Source organism: Bombyx mandarina, chromosome 01 (genome assembly GCF_030267445.1).
Source record: "Bombyx mandarina strain Sakado chromosome 01, ASM3026744v2".
NCBI lineage: Eukaryota > Metazoa > Arthropoda > Insecta > Lepidoptera > Bombycidae > Bombyx > Bombyx mandarina.
Window position 1 is genome coordinate 9,094,716 of NC_143208.1, and position 22,020 is coordinate 9,116,735.

A 22,020-nucleotide genomic window follows, 5' to 3' on the forward strand; every position below is an offset into this window, starting at 1 on the left:
TCTTGTTAGACTTTCTTGAACTAATCTTCATACCAATGATACCTATAAAATAAAATAAATCCACTGCTACATAAAATATAGATTCTAGTAGTAGGTAAATAGTATTACGAGTATATTAATTTTATTATGTTTATATATCTCGTGTCAGTTATTAATCATCTTGAGACTGCCAGTTTTTCGTTCTTGAAGCTCACCTTGATATTACAGTTTTTTTTTTTTTATTGCTTAAGTTGATGGACGAGCTCACAGCCCACCTGGTGTTAAGTGGTTACTGGAGCCCATAGACATCTACAACGTAAATGCGCCACCCACCTCGAGATATAAGTTCTAAGGTCTCAGTATAGTTACAACGGCTACCCCACCCTTCGAACCGAAACGCATTACTGCTTCAGGCGGAAATAGGCGGGGTGGTGGTACCTACCCGTGCGGACTCCGAAAAAGTCCTACCACCAGTGATTACGCAAATTATAATTTTGCGGGTTTGGTTTTTATTACACGATGTTATTTCTTCACCGTGGAAGTCAATCGTGAAAATTTGTTGAGTACGTATTTCATTAGAAAAATTGGTACCCGCCTGCGGGATTCGAACATCGGTGCATCGCTACATACGAATGCACCGGACGTCTTATCCTTTAGGCCACGACGACTTCAAAACGACGACTTTTATGTGCAATCTTCAAATATTTCTCCGAAGATACAACAGGAGTAGACGTAACCTCCAAAACAAGCAGTAGCAATGAACTTACTAAAATCGCAGGAAGTGCGACAGGTCATACAGTACTTAATAGAACAACATCTTGGAAGAATCCAACTACGTAACTTAAAACCTAAAAAAACGTGATAACAAAAAATTTACTATTATATAACAGCAATTATTCACCTAATAATTTGAAATAAAAATAATGTTCTTTATTAAAAGGCATTAGAGTATAATATGTTAAAATTTATTGTATAATGAGCTACGCTACAACCGTATAAATAACTACGTGTAACGCTACAAAGTGATTACTAAACTGTATGGGCATTATGTGAGGAGTGTTTATAGATATCCCTTTTCTTATATTAAACGTATGAGAATATTGCATCATGCTTCGAAGTTAATGTATTTGTTTATATATTTACTTTGAAATCTATTTTTTTTTTTTGTTATTTGTATCTATAGATATCTTAAGTGTTTTTAAGGAAAACATCTGAAGAGGAAAAACTTTGGAAACGACTAGAATATAATACAACAAAACACATACAAGTAAGCCAAAGTCACATCTGAGATTTTCGTTATTACATCTGCCAGTGTAAAATTATTTGCGATTTCATTTTACACTTAGATTTGGTAGATAACAGATGGATGTGGTAAAAACTTTCTGCTTGCACGCTAAATTCGCGTGATCATCTTTACATAAAGCCGAACCAATTGTCAAGTGGCTTGTTATTTAGGTTCTATAGTCAGTCACGGATTATTTTCTTTGTAGCCTTTTTAGTGTCCAATTATATTAAATGAGACTGATAGAAAATCGTGACAACTTACTATTAAAGTTTACAGTGAGTGATATCATAGACATATATGATATATGTATGTTTATTTGCCTCTCAAGGATACGGAAATTAAAAAATCAGGCGCGTAATGTACATGAATATTATTTAGAGTTTATCAAAATTCAGTAATGGACAATAAATAGATTAAAGTTAATGTTTATTTAGCGATCAGAACGTATCTTCAGCAAGGGCATCATCTTCTGCCGGTAATAGGGCGTCCAAGCTTGTATGTGGTAGTTAGTGTTCGGGGAATTTAGAGTAACTAATGATGAGCAACTTCATTGCGTAGTTGTTGGGATGTTTTTTTTATTTTTTTTATTTTTATTGCTTAGGTGGGTGGACGAGCTCACAGCCCACCTGTTGTTAAGTGGGTACTGGAATCCATAGACATCTACAATGTAAATGCGCCACCCACCTTGAGATATAAGTTCTAAGATTTCAGTATAGTTCCAACGACTGCCCCGCCCTTCAGACCAAAACGCATTACTGCTTCACGGCAGAAATAGGCAGGGTGGTGGTACCTACCCTCGCGGACTCACAAGAGGTCCTACCACCAGTAATTACGAAAATTATAATTTTTGCGGGTTTGATTTTTATAACACAATGTTGTTCCTTCACCGTGGAAGTCAATTGTGAACATTTGTTGAGTACGTATTTCATTAGAAAAATTGGTACCCGCCTGGGATTCGAACGTCAGTGCATCGTTCAACACGAATGCACCGGACGCCTTATCCTTTAAGCCACGACGACTTCAAATGTCTGATGTTACTCGAGTTGACATTTATATCATGTTGTTGACACCCTTATCTCCTCTTTGACCGCGTTGACGTTAACAGCGTTAAGAAACAGCATTAATTCAACTACAACACAGCATGTTATTGTTTTACGAAATATTCTATTCGTAGTCTCTTTATTATATATAGTTTTACCATATTATTATATGTACTAGTTCGCGTGTAGATAGAATAAGCCTCTTATGCTACCAGATGTAGAGGAAATAAAGGCATAAAAGCGTCTCCTGATAGCCGGTCGAGATCGCTGGATTCTTCTGTAGGTGCAGGAAGCTAGCCGCTCGCGATCCGACAAGCTAGAGATTTCGTCTCTGGCACGAGTGACTTAACAATTTTCAAGTGCACAGTGTCGACACTAGATCGATAATCAGTCTTAAGAATTCGATAAACGTTCACGACGTAAGGAATCCCGCGAAGTTAAAGACGTCACTCATATTCCAGTAGACGATGACAGTTCAGACGCCAAACCAAATGATACAGTAATGTCCTTAGTATTAATGTACAAGAATATAAACGTAATGAAACAACAAACGTAATTAACCACAGTGTTCACAATAAATCTGGAAAGATTTCGGTTCCATGAGGTAGATAGTGCGAAGACAATACTTTTTGTACATTAATATACCTACATTAAAAATCAAAACAATTAAAAATAAATTAGTATAATAGAAATTCTTAATTGACTGTTAATTATGTTTCTTGTTCTGGTATTTTTAACGTAGAACAATTAACAGAATTGGTGTAGACGTTTACGTAGATGTATTTGTAAGCTTGTAGTTTTTAACTTGTAATCTATGTTCCCTCAAATATTTGATCAGCAAATTGTGGATGCCGTTGGTATCCGAGATCAAAGTTCAGTGATTAGAAGTTCCATCCTGGATAAACAACGGGTGGGATCTATTAGAGGGATCTCTCCCTCCTGACGAAATTTGATGTGAATGAATTGGTTACATACAACTGAGCGTACATGCATAGAACGCGTGTGTGTGTGCGTATGTGCTCCCACCCACCACAGCGCAAACGCAAAGAGATGCGCGCGCATAAATACTCCAGCACTCCGCGCGACCACCAGTCAATCTCTAGAGCGCCCCGTGAGGCGATCGAAATATTTTACGCTCCGACAAAACCTTTCGTAAATACGTTTTCGCGCAATATTCAACACTCGCATCGAGGGAACATTTCAAGGTATCGTAAACAAAACAATAACATTAATAAATTAAGTGGGTTGTTTGAGAAAATCAGGCTTTTGCACCCGAAAGGCTGCAAAGTACGTAATGTTTTTGGTGGGTGGTGCACTGAGTCGCGTGTGGAAACTTCCCGTCGACCTTAGTTAACACGTGCATTCGCAGTGCACGCGCCACTCGCCAGCCATCATCCGGCTGCATTGCGAATTGCATCAAGTTTGGCCAACATTTGTGCCGCCGACACCAATAAAGCTTAGCGAACTTAACGACAGCGAACTCATAACATCACGACTCATAGAACCCAGACGAGATTGAAAAATGTAATACAAACAAGTTATTGCGTTAACTTATACGCAACAACGACATTATTAGATTTTTTTTAGTTTATAAAATTGGTAAAGAGGGGATTTTTTCAAATCTGAAAAAAATTTGTCAGTAGTGTTTGTCAATATCATTATTCTTGAGGTTAAATTTCTAAGACTCTATTTAATATATGGTAAATCTAAAGTAAGATTAGTATAATAAGTTTTGTTGAAAAAAAAATTATTTATTTTGTAATTAAACTTTTGATTAGAATTCGTAATCTTCGATCAACAATATTGTTGATCGAAGTTCGTAATAATAAAAACCGTTTTTTACTTGGATTCTTGTATTTTGTATAATATAAACAAAATTTAAAATAGGTATTAAATCGTGATATGAAATTTAATTTTACTTCAAAATGAATTAACTATATTTACAGAACAATAAATCTATCAATGTAAAATATTTTAAATCACCATAATCATTTCATTATAACGTTTTCTAAAAATACAAAAAAAATTAGAAATTCCGTATTCATTGATGTGTTTAGTCCGCTACCGAAAATCTAATAAATAGCATACATCGTTTCCGGGAAAATCAATATAATTAAAACCATTTACAGCCGCGGGTTGTTAGTAAGAATACGTGTTTGCACATACCAAGTCTTCGATCGCCATCAGTATCAGTCGTACGATATCCTCCTCTAGAAATAGACCTTAATTTCCTTATTTCCCGGTTGTCAGAATCGACCACCTTGGAATCGTCCGTCCAACTTTTTGGCTATCGTCTGATACTGAGTTTCGCTACAATCATGCACAACAATCACAATTATTATTTTGAAAATTCTCTTAATCCAATTTAGATTATTGACAAATTTAAGACAAAAACTTGAAAATAAAATAAATAAATTAATAAAAACTCGACGCGAGCTAAGTTTTATTGATTTAAATTGCTCCTACCAATTTGGAAGAGAAGTCAGCAGGTATACATGTTTTCGTTAGTACAATCAGGATCACAATAACTTCCAACAACAACAAAAATATAATTACATATGTGTAAAACATCTGTTCCTCCGTTTGGATACTACAAAGCCTTAATAGCTTACAAACTATAGATAAATAAATCACTTCATTTTCATAGGCATTTTTCATAGACATGAGCTAAAATTTTGTTTTTCCCTCCATAGTACGCCATTAGTCATATCATATCAGTATTCACAGATCATAGTTTAGCAATTACGAAATTAAAGATACGAGCTATATATGTATTTAGTCTTCAGTAAGAATTAGTTTGATTCTTAGACTTCTTATTTACAAAATTTTAAAACGATACGTACATGATACAGTTAAAATTACAATTACTTAAACTTTATCATTAAATATCATGACAAACAAAAAATAACCTTCTCGGGTATCGAGGCTCTGGGTGAATTACCTTAGATAAATTAAAGGTAAGCATTTCAATGACTGACGTGCTGTATATTATTGTTCCCGTTCGTTATCCTTCTTAGAGGTTGCCTCGTTACATGTTAGTGAAGGTCATTGTTGTAAACAACACTGTAGCTCCTCACAATAATCTCCGTTTATACTTATTAACAGTACCACCTAGAGCACTTACACAGCATTATCTAGCACGACTAGTAATAAAACTCAGTGACAAGCTTCAGTTTCATGGTCTTGTTTGAAGATAAGGAAACAGTAACAATAAAAAAAAGCATTTAGTAATTCCTTAAAATGCTCGCTCATTTTGATTTCATTCTGTTAAAGATCGAAGAACAAAAGGACGGTCTTGTTCTTCAAAAAAAATTTACATAAAAATGTGAAACAACCGCACGTGTTTGAGAAGATAACGTTAAATTCGTTCACGCGGTCGCTCAGAGGTTCAGTGTTATTAACGCGTGATTCATTAGTATCCGTAAATTTATCTTGTCTTTTCCTTTGCAATATATTTATTGTTGTTTATTTTAATTATATTTCATTTTAGTACATGATAACGAACAAAATTTTAGCATTTGAAAAGGTTGGGTAGTAAATAAGACATTGCCTTCTAGCGTATTATTATTAAGTATTATACCTTTATTTGCACTTAACAATGCAATTATATGTCAGATTGTAAACTAGTTATTTCTTCTTTTTTCGTTGTTTTGTGGCCCCATCTTGGGTAAAAGCATCCTCCATCCTTGTCCACTTTTCCCTGCCCTTAGCCAAATGCATCCATCTTGCTCCAGCAGTCCTTATTATATCATAGACCCATCTTTTCTTCTGTCTTTCCACATTTCGTTTACCCTTTGGGCCCAGCCATTTAGTAGTTCGGTAAGTCCATCTCTCATGCTTATATCTGGATAAGTGTCCTGCCGAGTTCCACTTTTGTTTCAAACTAAAATGAAGGGTATTAGTTAATTTAGTTTTCATGCGTAATTGAAGTATTCGCCTTTCTATTTTCTTTTCGTTGCTGTTTGCATTGAAAGACCCCAATTTACCTAGGTATATATATATATATATATATATATATATACTCATCTGTATAGTCTATCGGGTTTTAATCCACTTTGATTGCCTTCTTCCAGCGTACATGAGATATTAACTTTTATATTTTTTTAATAACTATTGATCTTACACGATTAAATTAGAATATTAGTAGACCTTTTTAGAAACAGAGGTATTCTAAATTTAATTGGTCTATGAACTTACGTAACTCTTATTGGCAATTAGATTCTGACACACTAAAGTAATTGCGATATTAATTATATTGCCTCAATAATTACTATCAACTAAGTAATCAAATAGATGTCAAGATAAATTAAGTGATATAGGTGTTTTACAATCAGACTATGGAACATTACAGTGCGTACAATTTTTTAGATTATTCTTGACCTAAATTATAGAACGTCTTGCGTAAACTGACGCTATTATTGTACTAAATCGCTCCATGAAACACATTACAATGATACAACGACGAATTTGGAAAAACGCTTTAATGGCCAAAAGCAAAAATTGCAACATTTTATCCTCTAGAGAAAAGACATTCAAGCTGTACGATGGTGATTAGATGTTTTAATAGTTCGATTAGGTTACAGATTAAGTACGGTTTAATGATTAAGTACTGTTTGTTATAAGCAATGGTAAGTGAGAATACGTAAGTTCACACAATCTATGTTGCATTGAAGATCGTTTTGTTAATTTGAAAAATAAATACTTGCTTGTATTTCACAATAATTTTAGTATGATATTTTTAATAGCGCAACTGCGCAACGGGTTTATTCCCCCCGCGTACAGAAAAAACATACAGACAGATTAGATATTAACATTTTACGCACACGATTTTATACTCTGACATATATTATTATCATATATTTTAGTTTACACATATTGCAAGTTAGTGTTTGACCTATATTATATATAATTGTTTATCAGTCGTAAAATTGATATGAAGCATCTCTAATATACAAAGGCTTATATATTGTTACATAGTTAATGTTACTAAAATAATTGTATTAATGTTAACGGCGTTAAAAAAACTATTTCTAAATAGTAATTATTTTATAAATGAAAACATTCAAAATAATTCTACAAACAAAAATAGATTTCAGTCTATCGAGAACTTACTATTTTATTCCGTTCGAATACTGCAAATTGGGTCAGAATGTTAACACGAAATGTTTTAAGGTAAATGGGTATGAATAAACTGGCTCAGATGTTATATGGAATGTCGTTGTGAATAAATAGACTATTCATTCCATTTTGGTTTACGGACTCTCACTTATAATACCTATAAATGATTGAACCTAGCCATAATTGCGTTACGTATGCGTTTTATTTAAAATCTTTAAATCACTGTTTTACTTTCTTTGTCTTTATAAGCTTGACGTAAACGAACGGGCAATAGGTACGTTACTCGATGATTCAGAACAAAATGGACACAAAGAACGCTGCAAGCCATAAAATTGTTTTATTTCATACAAAAATAGAGGACAGCAGTATTTAAATATAGTTGTAGTAATTTTCCTAATTTATGTTATGACCTTGTTCGTTATTAAATATATCAGTTAATTCTAAGTTTTTTAAACCAATTACTCTGAATATCTTCATTATATGTTTAGTGGTGCATTATTTATTATTAGATTAGTAAAATATTGACATTCTGAATAAGAGCAGGGTAGGTATGTATATCGACCGAGATGCCGTAGCACGGTCGTTATGCGTGAGTCAGTCATTGCCCTCAATGATATTTTAAAGAAAATTCGACGAAATATTGTAATAATAAAACCGATTTTTCTTTTAAAGTAAAAATAGTAAAGACTCAAAGGTTGCTACTATTGCGTTGTTTCACTTTAAAAGAGATTTAAGACGATCTTGATGTAGCTAAATTAGTAGTGATTCTATTTTAATAACAAATACAAATTAGATCAAGACGTAGCGATATGCCGCATTTTTGATCTACGTTAAATTTGTTAGTTAAAAATTATGATAGTCGTGTTTCATTTTTTCGGGATCTAATTGGGTTAAAAAGCCACATAGACGTCTTTTGAGCCGGTTAATTGCTCCTACATAAAAAATGTTGCAACCTAAAAATAGAAAAAGAAGGAGAAACCATTTAGCTCACATTCGAGTCTATAATTTTGTTATAATTATGATGACCTGTCTTATTCATTATTTCCTGGCGTATTGTTTCATTAGTACGATTATTAATGATACAGTTGTGAACGTTGAACAGTGCATTAATTCGTCCGCAGTGCGACACAAAGAGGATGTAAGTACCTACTTGTACTATGTTACCGATTGTTCGGACCATCTAAAGCCCTCCATTGATTCAAGTGCATTTACAATCCAATCGTTAAGCGCTGATGCAATGTATGATCTATAGGGCAATAATAACGATTCAATAATGTTAACCCAAATAGATAACAACTGTAATAAACAATCGATAATAAAATAAAATAAAACGTTTAGTATGTGTTAAAAAGAATATAAACAATAAAATTTATTAAAAAAAACATTTATTCTTATTCGTTTTAAAATACAATCTGTGTCGTTGCTTCCGCATTACAATAATCGAAATGTTTCCTTGTTAAAACCTTAACAATAGTACACAATGGCGCTTTGGTACTCCCGTTAAAGTATTCAACTTACAATGAAAAAATTGAAAAAAAAAAACGAAACTAATCATGCAGTTGACAACTCGAGCGTCATGGATTCAGTATACAATTTATTATTATTTACTTAATTTAATTTCAAATTGAACCATTCGATAAATGAAATCACAATTTTTTTAAGTAAACTGGGAAGATTCCGCTCGTGCTGAATCCACACATAGCTCTAGATCTCGATCTCGACATTTACACTGATATGTTTATTTTATACTTTAATGCCTCGTATAATTATAATTAGCACCTAGTCAATCGCGTTTGAGTGAACCAGCTAATTCTGGTTTCATTTTTCACGTACCTACATGTTTCATGACTTTGCACTTTTGAGCTTGTTTATGATGTTTTGATGATCATTTAGAAAATATTATTGAGATGTTTAGGTTTGATACGTTATGTAGATTCAGACGTGAATTAATTTCTAATCTTGATTATTTCACATTAGTTTAATCATTTAATTAATCATTATATTTTGACAAAAGACTAACGTGCAGTGTATTAATAATAAAAATGTCATTACAGATTTGTATGTACACAAGTACTAGATAACTTTAAACTAATTAAGATACAGAGATTGATCACGATAAATAGGACAACATAAAAACAAACAAAGCTACAAGCATCCACATCTTTTATAATAAAGATGCCTTTACTTTTATAAGGTCTAACGAATTCGATCGTATAGGTAAATATACAAACTACCGACTATAAAAAACTGAATATCGGTAATCTAAGGTCGGTTTATTATTGATAGCTAGCATATATTTTATAAAGAACTTTTTCCATTACATAAATGACTTGTTCATGTGCCACTTGTTTTTTTCTTTTTTCCTGCCTATGCTGATAGCCTTGAGAGGCTATTTCAGCTTCTCCTTGATGTGTAGGTGAGCTCACGGGGCTCAAACCGGGAGTCTTGCTAACACTGGCCCTAGCAAGAGCAGTGCTTCGCAGAATCTACCATCGGATCGGAAACGCGACCCACTGAGAAGATCCCGCGAGAAACTCAGTGGGCTGTGTCTATGGGTTAATTTACTCGTCGAGCCCATCGTCGCAAGCGACGGGGGTAAGTGCCGCGACTTACCCTGCATTATACTAGCGAACGTTATTTGATTGCCACGAAATGGCCGCGCCCTTTTTTCTGACTTAATTACAAAAATTGTTGCAAAACTGACTATTAATATTGTTACATACAACATACATAGTTCTTCCCATACATGTACATATATTTTAATAGATTTTCTACGCAATCAATGTAAACAAGGTTTTTTTTCATTAGAGAAATCTTGAACTTCTTGCCACATATAATAATGCGTTGTGCAAAATTCTATAAATGGATACTAAATTTGACGTAGAAAAAATTATCCAAATTTTTTTGTACTTGTGAATAAAGGTTTTCCTATTTTTACCGTTTGTATACCTCGAATTACTTCAACTTCATCTCCAATACAAAATACTCAACCCCAAATAATTATCGAGCGTACGCATTATAAAATAAATCATAATTTTGGACTTTGGATTACACTATGAATGTTTTTGGTTAGTTACAACAGATTTTTAAGTTTTATAATTGAGATTACCTCCTTTTGTTTTAACTCTTAATTTAATCGATCGATCAAAAATCTCGTAACATAAAGTCTTCAAAAACTCCTAAATAACTCCGGCTTAAGGCATTAGAAACCACACAAAAATTGTCTGTTTTATACCATTTAATACGACTTATACGTAACCAATATACGAAACATTATCAGAAAATAACACAAAACTCTATATTCTTCTTTCCCATTAAATATCCTATTTGGTTATAATGTCCTTATCCAAAAATCGTTTTGTAAGCGACGTGTTTGAAATTGAGTAGGTACCTAATTTTGTAGAAGTTGTGAAATGAATTTCTGTTTCTTAGTATCAAATGACTATAGTTCAAGCAATTTCATCTAGTCAGTCCAATTAGGGAATAATATCATAAACATTAATTATTTGAAATTTAAATGAATATTGGACGATTACGAAAATATCTTTTTGTAATCGTGTTAAGGCTTTTATTGGTCTATTTTTTCGTAAAGTTAGTAATACTGGAGACTATGTTACTAATTTGCTTAAAGAATTTCCAAAGTGCATAAATTATATCAATTATTATATTTTTATTACCATTCACGGGCGAGTTTACGGTCCATCTGGTCTTCAGCGGTTACCTTTCATCAAGGACGTCGGTAATCACTGCTAAGTCACTTTTTCCTATCGTTTGATATTATTTCTAGACTAGTGTACCGGGTCTATTAGCATCGTACCCGAAAACGAAGACAAATACAAATTTGAAAAGATTCACACAACAAAAAAATTCAAAAGATGAATTCTAGTAATGTTTTTTCAATGGCCCGCGCACTCAAAGTAATGAAATAATTGAAATAATGAATTAACTTACGTATTGGAACCACGATCTTAATGCGTAATTTTATTATTAGCTTCTTAGTAAATGAAAAATTAGATTCATCTTTGTTTAATGGATACATTGTTCAATATTCTCGTTAAATAAAAAAAAATCGTTCCAGTAATATATATTTTTTTACATTTTAATAGATAATCAGCTGTCGAGGTGTTATAAATGTGCTTGTAAATATTTTAGTCATTCACAAAATCAAAATATTTTTAATTTAAATTCATTCGTTTGCCGTTCCATAAGTAGGCAATAAACGTACGATAAAATTAAATGTCAAGGAGAAACATCTTAATTTTGATCAGTTACGTTTGCCAGTCATTCTTTTTCATACATTTTTATACGAAATAGTAAGATTCTTCATATTTTTATTTTTATTTACAGACATAATCGTGCCTTACCTGTTTCAAAATGGCTGATACAGCGCATACCAAAATAGAAGGTGAGTGATTACAACATTGTGCATGGGTCATTTCTAAAATTACTATTTCCGATCGGCACGAGAAAATACCATAGACTGTATGGCATTTATGGCAATAATTTATAAACAGTATTCACTATTAAATATCACAATTTTTTTGTTGAAATTTATTTCATCTAATCAGATACACATTGTCCTTCTGTCAGTAAAACTAAGACGTAATTCGAGAATGGGCGTGGTAGGAACATTCGAGTATATTATTTATTCGCATCACAAATTAATATTGGATTTCAAGTTGGTTTCATTATTTATTTTACATAAAAGTTGAAGCGCAACGCGAATTACGTGATTACTTTAAGAAAATATATCTTTGTAGCCAGAAATTCTGACTATAACCTGGTATGTAATTATATCATAATACATTGTAGGTACTATCCGAAATAATATTAGCGGTGTCGTAACCCCTCTGAAGGCAGAAACAACTTCAATAAATTAAAAAGAACGTAAATAAAATATTATTAGAGCATATTCTAACATAAACACAACAACAACAATAGAACTTAATATAACAAACATCGCTTCGATCGTAAGCAATGTTGAGGTTACACGCTCAAAATTGACAGCAAATTGTCATTGATCATTTCAAAACAAATTATCGTGGTTACGTGCATAGATTGGCTTTATACAATAATGAAATCTTCTGTTTATAATACCCCGATGACCGCAATATGAATCACTTTTTGTCTTTGTTGAAACATTGATTAAACATGCACGTAATAATATATCAGTTGAATTAAAAATTGTGGGTGTACTAATCAGTCAGACGCGAGAAGCCGCCAACCAATAACAATATATTTGATATGCAAACAACAGAAATGGTAGACCCAGTTATCGATCATCGACCCTGTCAGTATCCATTTCAATATACCAACGATGTCTATTAATAAACGTGTACCCTTGGGAGTATAACTGGAATACGTATTACAGATAATCCGAAGATTCTATCGGGGCCGGTTTTAACCAACTCCCCGAACGCAGTGCTGTCCAAAACGCTACTGAGTCGATACAATGATCTTCCACTGCCGGCTGACAAGATTCTCGCCACCTACATTTGGATCGACGGCTCTGGCGAACACCTGAGGTGCAAAGATCGCACCTTGAATTTCATACCTAAAGCTCCCAAAGGTAAGATTCAATCGAAATGTATTATTACATCATTAATAAAGCGCGTTTTTTTCGAATTAAAATGAACAATTGATATTTGAATAATTATCTTCAAAAACTGCCATTGCTTATTTATCTAACTATTAAAGAATAAAATATATAAATGTCACAGTAATTATTGTTGTAACATAGTCACCTGATGACGAAACTGCTGTTGTAACTACCGTTTATATTGTATGCATCCTCTCACAGCTAATTAAAGTAATTAGAACAATTTTACGTAAATTGTTTGACCTCTAACTACATTGTGTGTGATTAACCACAAAAGTAAAATATTCAGGCTAAAACAATGCTATTTAAAAAACAGCTATAATTGTGTATCTGGTTTTTCGGAGACAAAACTCCTGAGAATGAGATCCGCTTTTTACGTACATATTTAAATTATGAATTTAGTGATTATTTGTTCAATTAATAGACAAACTAAGTCGAATCCTCGAAGATTATAATGCAAGAGCAAAATCGAATGATAGAGAATGGAAATTGAAGAACGAAGTTCATTTTCTAATACATTACTATCCGAAAGATCAAGAAGGTCCGTCTGGCTATGAATCTAACTGTTCATCGAAAAATGAACGCAAGAACAGCTTTGATGAAAACTTTTCAGGTTTCGGCAATCTTAGAAATGTTGAATGTCGCAAACATAGTCTGTTGTTAGCTGTAGTTTATGGAATGTAGATATATAGACAAATGTAGGGCAAATGTAGTTTTGTTATTGTCTCAATCGAGTGAAACTAATTAGATTCTTCTAGAATTATTATAAATACGTTTTACATCATGTTATCATTTATTTCTTAACCATAAGTTTGTTATAGATCTGCCTATATGGAACTTCGATGGCAGCTCAACCAACCAAGCTGATGGGCACAATTCTGATACCTACCTCGTACCTCGTGCTATTTACAAGGATCCATTCCGTCGAGGAAATCACATCCTCGTTATGTGTGATACGTATAAATACAACATGGAGCCAACAGGTACTGAATATTTCCCTTTAGAGGTTCATTTTGTTAGATAATCATCATTATGAAACAACCTTTATCTCGTGACAACGATTAATATGATTTACCGTTAAACGATATGTAAAAGTACTTAATTTCTAATAACACACAGAGAGCAACAATCGCATCAGTTGTCAAGAAGCTTACGACAAATGCAAGGATGATGAGCCCTGGTTTGGGATAGAACAGGAATATATTTTACTGGATTCAGATCTGCGCCCCTTCGGGTGGCCCCCGGGTGGTTTCCCCCCACCGCAAGGGCCATACTACTGCGGTGTCGGTGCCAACAAAGTCTTTGCCAGAGACCTTGTCGAAGCCCACTATCGGTCAGTTCTAAAGCATATTTAAACTTATGTTAGAAATGTTTGAATTTTCAGAAACTCTTTATAAATGTTAAAACAAATAATCGGATATCTATATTAATCGATCAAAGTTAAATTGACTCCATCGACAAAATTTTACAAAATATCACGTAAAAAGAAATCCTCTGTTATTTCGTAAACGATCGAAGTACTAAATATTACATTGTTTCTGCGTCTTACGTTATTGTGATGTGATTATAAGTAAAATGTTATATGTAAAATAACAAAACTTTAAAAACAAAACGAATTACAGATGCTGTCTTTATGCTGGCGTACCGATTGCCGGTACAAACGCTGAAGTGATGCCTTCGCAGTGGGAGTTCCAAGTCGGTCCCTCAATTGGAGTGCACGCTGGTGATGACCTTTGGGTCGCTCGTTACATTTTGCACAGACTAGCTGAAGAATACGGTGTTATTGTTACGTTTGATCCTAAGCCCGTTCAAGATTGGAATGGATCTGGCGCTCACACCAACTTCTCTACAAAGAAGATGAGAAATGATAACGGTATCATGTAAGTATCCTCAATTATGCTTGTTCTTAGGTTATTCAAACACCAGCTAATATTTCATTATTACATTTACAGTGAAATCGAAAAAGCGATTGATAAACTCTCCAAAGTGCATATGAAGCACATTAAGGTTTATGATCCTCGCGGTGGAAAAGATAATGAGAGAAGGCTGACTGGCCTTCACGAAACTGCCAGTATTAATGACTTCAGTGCAGGTATGCAGCTTGTTTCAGACCGCTCTTTTTATTGTTATAAGATGTTGGTTCGATACAGATCGTAAATTTATTAAGGATTTATTTATTAGAGGAAAATACTCGAATACGAGTGGAAACATATGTTATTGTGTCGTGCAAAGAACTTCCGACAATTAATAGCATCAATTATTCACACGACATAAAGTACAATGAATCTGTTGTCAATTTCGCTTTTCGAAACTTTGTATAAAATACTATGCTATAATATTCTATTCTGATTTTTTTTGCTAGTTCGTATTCCAGAAAAGCAGTCCTGTTGTAAAAAATATGTATTTTTTTTGGCGCGTGGTGTTCATCGGTCTTAAGTAACTCACCTTCTTTCTTTCCGTGGGTGTCCCAAAAAATGATTAAGGGATTTACTGCACCGGTCGTTACCGCCATTTTTTATAGTTCTAATGCGAAACAGTCATGCTTCACGAATTTAAAGAACAGAAGACTGATACCCCGAGCGTATTTCGCCAAATGGCTCATTGGTAGTCTATTTGTTTATCCAAGAATTCTTTTTTTAAATACAGGCGTTGCTAATCGCGGTAGCAGTATCAGAATACCTCGCTCTGTCGCTGAAGATAAGAAGGGTTATTTGGAAGATCGTCGACCGGCTTCAAACTGTGACCCGTACTCTGTGATCGATGCGCTCATGCGTACTTGTATTCTTAATGAATAACACTGAATAAAATGATGTATAACTCACTGTTGCGCCACGTGTCACCTAAAAACTGCAACTCACCATACGCGTAGGGTAAATTGATTCCTCTAAAAAGAGGAATAAATGGAACGGTACAAAATGGAATATAATAAACGAAGCCTTCATAAGCACTGCACAATAATAGGTATTTAGACAGACACGTGATGTATAATGCGCTTAATAATGGACCATTTAAAGATATTAAAACTATAATCGTAATAAATATTTCTACGAATATTATGTGATATTTAAATTGTTACTTTCATGTTAAATAATTTAATCGAATAAGTAATCACATATCATTATTTGTAATAAATTCATTTAATACAAATAAAATTAATACTATTTACTATTGTTTACTGGACGATCGGGACGATCAGAAAAGGTGACATTGGAACAACTTACTAATTCATTAGTATTTTAGGACCTAATAATAGACTAGTATATAATCTAAACATTAGAACTAACAAAGATAGTATAAACACATTGTTGAACATAATAATATGAGAACTAACATGATGTTATTAAATTATTTATAAGATATCTGTTTGTGAAAGCAACAGAAAACTCGGAGCCTTTTTGAAACATGAGCACTTATGAATAAATATCTAAATAATGAATAATTACAACTATTTGAAATATATTAGCGCACAAAGTATATTCGCGTATTTTGGTTATTTTTTTGGTTATTTGTATCTTTATATGCTATAAAGTTGCTATTAATAAAACTATTTATATGTTACTATATAAAATATAAGACGTTAAAAGAAATAAAGTATAATTTTGTTGTACTGTTCGTGGTGGTTTTATTTAACTCCGAAATAATTACACTCTCTAGTGTGAATACTAAGGTAGCCTTCATCCCATACATACTTGGACCTGATCACACGATGGCCTTCTGTTCATCTAATAGAAAAAAAAAGTACAACGGAATTTCTTGTTGTTTTCACACTCCCTATACTATTTAAAACACGTGATTTGTTGAGAAATGCAACTCAAATTGCTCCAGAAAAAACCGGCTAGACTACTTTGACCAGCCAGTATGGTCTCTACCAAACATGGAACATCTGGTGAAACAGTACTACTGGTTTGTACCTACCTACTTGCTTTCTTGAGACTGCGTGATAACGGTCCTCAATTATGGTCCCAGGTACTTAAAATGGAACATTTATTGCCAAATATTTTTCTCTCGACGATACAGATAAATTCATACAAATAACAGTACTACGCTAGTCAACGAATTTTCATATTCACGTTCTTTCCACATAGGACTTTTGGTAGGAATACAAGGACCGAAGTTAGGTATTTTGATTACTTTATTTTGCCAATTAGGTGTTTCTTCAGGCCTAACCGAGCTTATTAAAGGATACAGTATCTGTAACTGTAATTTTAATGAAAAATGAAATACAAATAATGTTGCTGAACAGGGCTTCTTGGGTACGTCCAAAAATACCTGATAAGTGTCGGTAAATTCCCATCAAATTTTAACTCGAATAATATTTAATTTCGTTTTATCTCGTTTCATTATATTAATTTATTATAATTTCATATCAAATCAACATTTTTCATTCCGCTCCTGTAACTTATCTGTCGTTCTGATCAAGAGAATATCGCGAAGCCTGTATTATTATAAAGTGACCAAATGTCAGGGCTAGGTCTCAAAATGTGTGGAATTGAAATGAGTTTTTATGGTGTTATAATTTTGAATACTGTTATACCTTCACCTTGTATATAACACTTAACCATACAACCTTAAGTACCATATCTTAACACACCTTGTATTATATGATTAAATAGACCACACGAAGTCTGCTGCTGTCGAATTTTAAAAGAATATTTCTTTTTCAGAGGTGATTTTTTGCTCGGTGTCGTATTAATTTCGTATAATATCATATTTATTTGGACAGTAAAGCTAAGCTTTCTTTGAAAATATTGGATTACCTCTACAAAGAAAATGATTAAGAACTTCTTATCCGATCGAAGACTTATTCTTCACAAAGCCAATATGGTCAGTCTCGCTGATATTCGATTATTGTCATTAATTGAAATCTACGTAATAGTTTCATTAAAAGTGGTCTGAGGAAGTATTGAGATGACTCCACAAATCGCAAGCGAAACGGATTTTCACCACCACCATTGAGGTTTCCGACGATGAACCTCCAATGATTATTTTTGCTATGAAAAACTTGTCTTTGGAATGAACTCCTCTTCTCTATGCTTCGTAACTCTATGAAGTGTTCACATTCGAAATAGGTAAGAAACAAGCCCAGAAAAATAATAAGCGGCTTGGTCCGCATTAGTGACGGCGATGTCCATTAGCGACAAGGTATAACGAGTTTCGATAAGTGCTGAGTCAAAGATATGCTCGTATCTGTTTGACAGAGATAGAAAATGAAAAATCTGTTTTCGCGTGAAAATAGCGTTGAACCAATTAATTTTAATGAATATTCGTTTCAATTTTTTTTTTTTTCAGAATTTCAAAGTGCTTGGAATGAGATCTATATATCTAATCTAGAGATCTAATCTATACTTACATTTAATTTAAAATCACTTAGAAGTTGATCATGCTTTATAAGCTAAAATCCTTTTATAGTAAGTAAGTACTTAGTTATTACTGAGCATTGTGATAAAAAATAAACAAAAATTGTTTAATGTTTCCTGTGTTTGAGTAGTAACTCTTATTACATATTTTTGGTACTCCGAGTGCATTTAATTGTGCTAAAGTGAATATTTCGTTTAATAAATTTTTTGCGCAAGTTTTAAGTCATCATTTAAGGATACGTTTTTAGAACAGAAACAACAGTGTTGATTTAATAAAACATTTTAATGAAATGAATATATCAAATTCCTCAGTTCTTACAAAAACCTATTTGAATTTAATAATTTCGTATTCTGTACAAACATTAAAATAAATAGAAAAAATATATTCTTTATTTTATTTCACATTTATGACATGGTACCTTTTTTATATTTGATTTTCATTGGCTTCCTTTTATAATCGTTACAGAATAATAAAATGGTTTCTCAATTTTTATTTTTCAAGTTTATGTAATGTTGAAATGTAAATCTTAAATTTAATTACATTAATGTAATTTTCCTACTTAAGTAGATATTAAGTGTTTTTGTTTTTTTGTGGCTTTGTTTCGTTATCTATTATTTTAAGAAGGTCACATAATATGAGGTTATAATAATATTATTATAAATTAGCCAGAGCTTAATGTTGCTTTTTACTCTAAGCTACATATACCTATTGAATTATTATAGTCGTCGTCGTAAATATTAATCGTAAGTAAAAACTAGGATAAAGCAAAAAACGCTCATCAAGCTCATGCTTATCGCTTATATACTAATGCTTCATTTGAAAACAATTTTATTGTTATTATTGATATTTAAGAAAATTTAAAGTATTAATAAGTTGCCTAAGTTTATTTACTTGAGATGAAACGAAACAAAAATCATACAATTAATTTCCTGTCGCTTCCGAAGGTTACAACCATAATACCTAGTCAGGTCATAAATTCTGTCATATGTTTAATGTAAAATAATTGAAACGAGTTTATTCATTATGTAACCATTCATATACCAAAATGAACTTAACAAAACATAGATTCTTATGACACTAAATTTTATTCAAAATAACCTCCGTGATTTTGAATACAGGCCTTCAATCTGCGCGGCCAGTCGTCTATCGCAGCACGAACGAGGTCCATGTCAATATCGGCGGCTGCCTTAACCAAGGATGTCTTGAGTGACTCCAAATTGGGATGAGGCTTTGAGCACGCCTTTTCCTCCAAGTGTTGCCATATCTTGTAATCTAACGGATTCAAATCTGGACTGGAGGAGGGCCAGTCTTCGTGTCGATTTCACGCGCCGCCAGCCAGTCTTGTGTGCTCTTCGCTCTATGAGCTGGCGCCGAATCTTGTTGGAATACCCAGTGCCTGTTATTGAACATGGTATGAGAAATAGGTTCCACAAGGTTCGTCAGGACTGTATTTTGATACACAACTGCATTCGTTTTTACACCTTTCTCACAAAAATGTACCTCTGTTAAGCCCCAATAAGAAACTCCCAACCATACCATGAGCGAGGATGGAAACTTACCTCGTTGGACACGCGGAATACGGTTGCTCGCTTCTTCACTACTGTGTGCGTACACCTTATCATTTTGTTTGTTGTAGCTCTCTTCTACGGTAAAAATTTTTTCATCCGAAAAAAGAATTTCCCGATATTTTTTTCCTGCGTACCGCTTCAACAAAGCGCGGCATCTCTTCAGTCTCAGGTCCATTAGACGAGCATTAAAACGATGTCCTGTTTTTCTTCGATATGCCCGAAGCCTAAGTCTTCATTTAACACCCTTTTCACCGTGGTTCTGCTTAACCCCATCTGAAGGGCCAACAGCTTCTGCTTACGTTTGGGATTTCTTTGAATTCGCGCCTTCACAGGTTTTATCACTGCTGGAGTCCTAACAGACCGAAGGCGACCACTTCTTGACCTGTCATCTACACTAGAGTCTTCATTGTATCGTTTGATGGTACGATAAACGAATCTTTTGGTTATATTAAAATTTTTCAGTATGCTAAAAATTTTAATTGGCGCGTAACCGCAACGATGCAACGCAATAACTGCAACACGGTCTTCTTTAAGCGTCCACTCCATATTAAAAAATGAGTAAAATTCTAAAAGTATACATTTTTATTTTCATGAACAATTCGAAGTTCGAATTCAATAAACTTTTTTTTGTGGCCAGCATTCTAAAAGAAAAGTTTTTACTGTGTGACAATACTTATGACCTGACTAGGTATATTATCTCGAATCAGCACTCACACCCCTTTCGCTAAAAAGTTTATATTACCTGATCTGAACCATGCAAAATACGGATAAAAGAATTCACCAGTAGGTAAGGTACCAAACTCAGTAAACTGATTCAATGAAAAACCATTGCCGACCGTAACAAACGACATGTTGACATTTGCATCGTTGAACTGTTGGCAGAAATTGTAAAATTAGCATAAAAAGTACCTTAAATTTTAGCAGAAATTACATTGGTTAGTCGGTGTGCAAACTTAAAGAAAATCTGTTAAGTACCTACACTCAAGGTAGGTTCACGATCTGAGATCAATTTTATTAATCGAAGAATCGATTTTTGAACCAAAATTATAAAAATGCTCTTTTTACGGTTTATTTTCCCATTTATAATTTTTATTTTGGTTAAAACGACATTTGTATTACTTCAGTTTTTGTATTCAGGGACGCCGATTCGATAAATATTATAAAAATACTTTTAATACATTTACTAATCGAGAAAATAGAAGTAATTCCAAAAAAACAAAGGACTTCTCACCGATATTAACAACTGAATCTCATCCAGAAAATCGGGGCCTGATCTTCAAACTAGGAACCCAAATTCATTTTTTTTTGTAGTTGAAAAATAGCTGGCAGTTGTTGTTGTTGGTTGATTGCGATGTGATTAACCGAATCTTATTTTACAGAAATTGTTGACTTGTATTACATAAAAAAATCGATAAGATGACCTTGATCTCGATTTTATTGCAAACACTTCCGACTTAGGTTTGGGTCGATTTAACTGGGAGAGAACTAAGCATTATACGAGCACTTGGTGTAAGCCTGTGAGAATAGAGTACCAACGTATGCGACCGTCACGGGGCAATGCAAAGCCGCCGTCGCCCAACACATGTCTTGTCAGATCCCCGGATTCACTCTCGGTACTTTTAGGCTCCTCAAGCACCGGTCACTGTCCTCGTCGAATCGTCGATTACGACGAAGAGTTCAACGAGCAAACTAACCCATAGACACAGCCCACTGAGTTTCTCGCCGGATCTTCTCAGTGGGTCTCGATTCCGATCCGGTGATATGATTCTGCGAAGCGTTAGCAAATTCTCTCAGGTTGAGCCCGTGAGCTCACCTACACGTCCGGGCGTAGCTGGAATAGCTTCTTAGGTTATCAGCGAACAGGTAGAAAAAAACTAAGTATCAGTAATACTCAGTGGTAGCTGTATTAAAATTGTATTTTTGATTTGAACTCTTCAATAGTATCTTCATAATTTATACCAGACTTTTAAGTAACAGTTCAGTAACAAAAACCTTTTTACAGTGAGGCTGTTGTAAGAATCTTTTGCTAGACGACTAGACTACGAGTAAACTGACCAAAGAACAGTTAGGATA

At 33.6% G+C, this 22,020-nt stretch overlaps 1 protein-coding gene across 1 annotated transcript; it reads left to right on the top strand.

Annotated features, from left to right (window-relative positions):
• Positions 1 to 3,348: 3,348 nt before the first annotated feature.
• On the top strand, positions 3,349 to 16,633 carry LOC114245135 (glutamine synthetase 2, cytoplasmic). Its single transcript, XM_028177161.2, has 8 exons — positions 3,349 to 3,509; positions 11,770 to 11,827; positions 12,794 to 12,991; positions 13,843 to 14,004; positions 14,141 to 14,354; positions 14,644 to 14,901; positions 14,974 to 15,113; positions 15,668 to 16,633. Exons 2-8 carry the CDS (start codon positions 11,797 to 11,799, stop codon positions 15,814 to 15,816), a joined length of 1,152 nt encoding a protein of 383 aa, XP_028032962.1. The 5' UTR covers positions 3,349 to 3,509; positions 11,770 to 11,796; the 3' UTR covers positions 15,817 to 16,633.
• The last annotated feature ends 5,387 nt before the right edge of the window (positions 16,634 to 22,020 follow it).

Bases quoted from the DNA above. Each gene is read 5' to 3' on its own strand.
- LOC114245135 (XM_028177161.2), top strand. From the start codon at position 11,797: ATGGCTGATACAGCGCATACCAAAATAGAAG. The intron at 14,005-14,140 runs GTACTGAATATT...AATAACACACAG, and splicing joins ATACAACATGGAGCCAACAG to AGAGCAACAATCGCATCAGT. The intron at 14,902-14,973 runs GTAAGTATCCTC...TTACATTTACAG, and splicing joins AGAAATGATAACGGTATCAT to TGAAATCGAAAAAGCGATTG.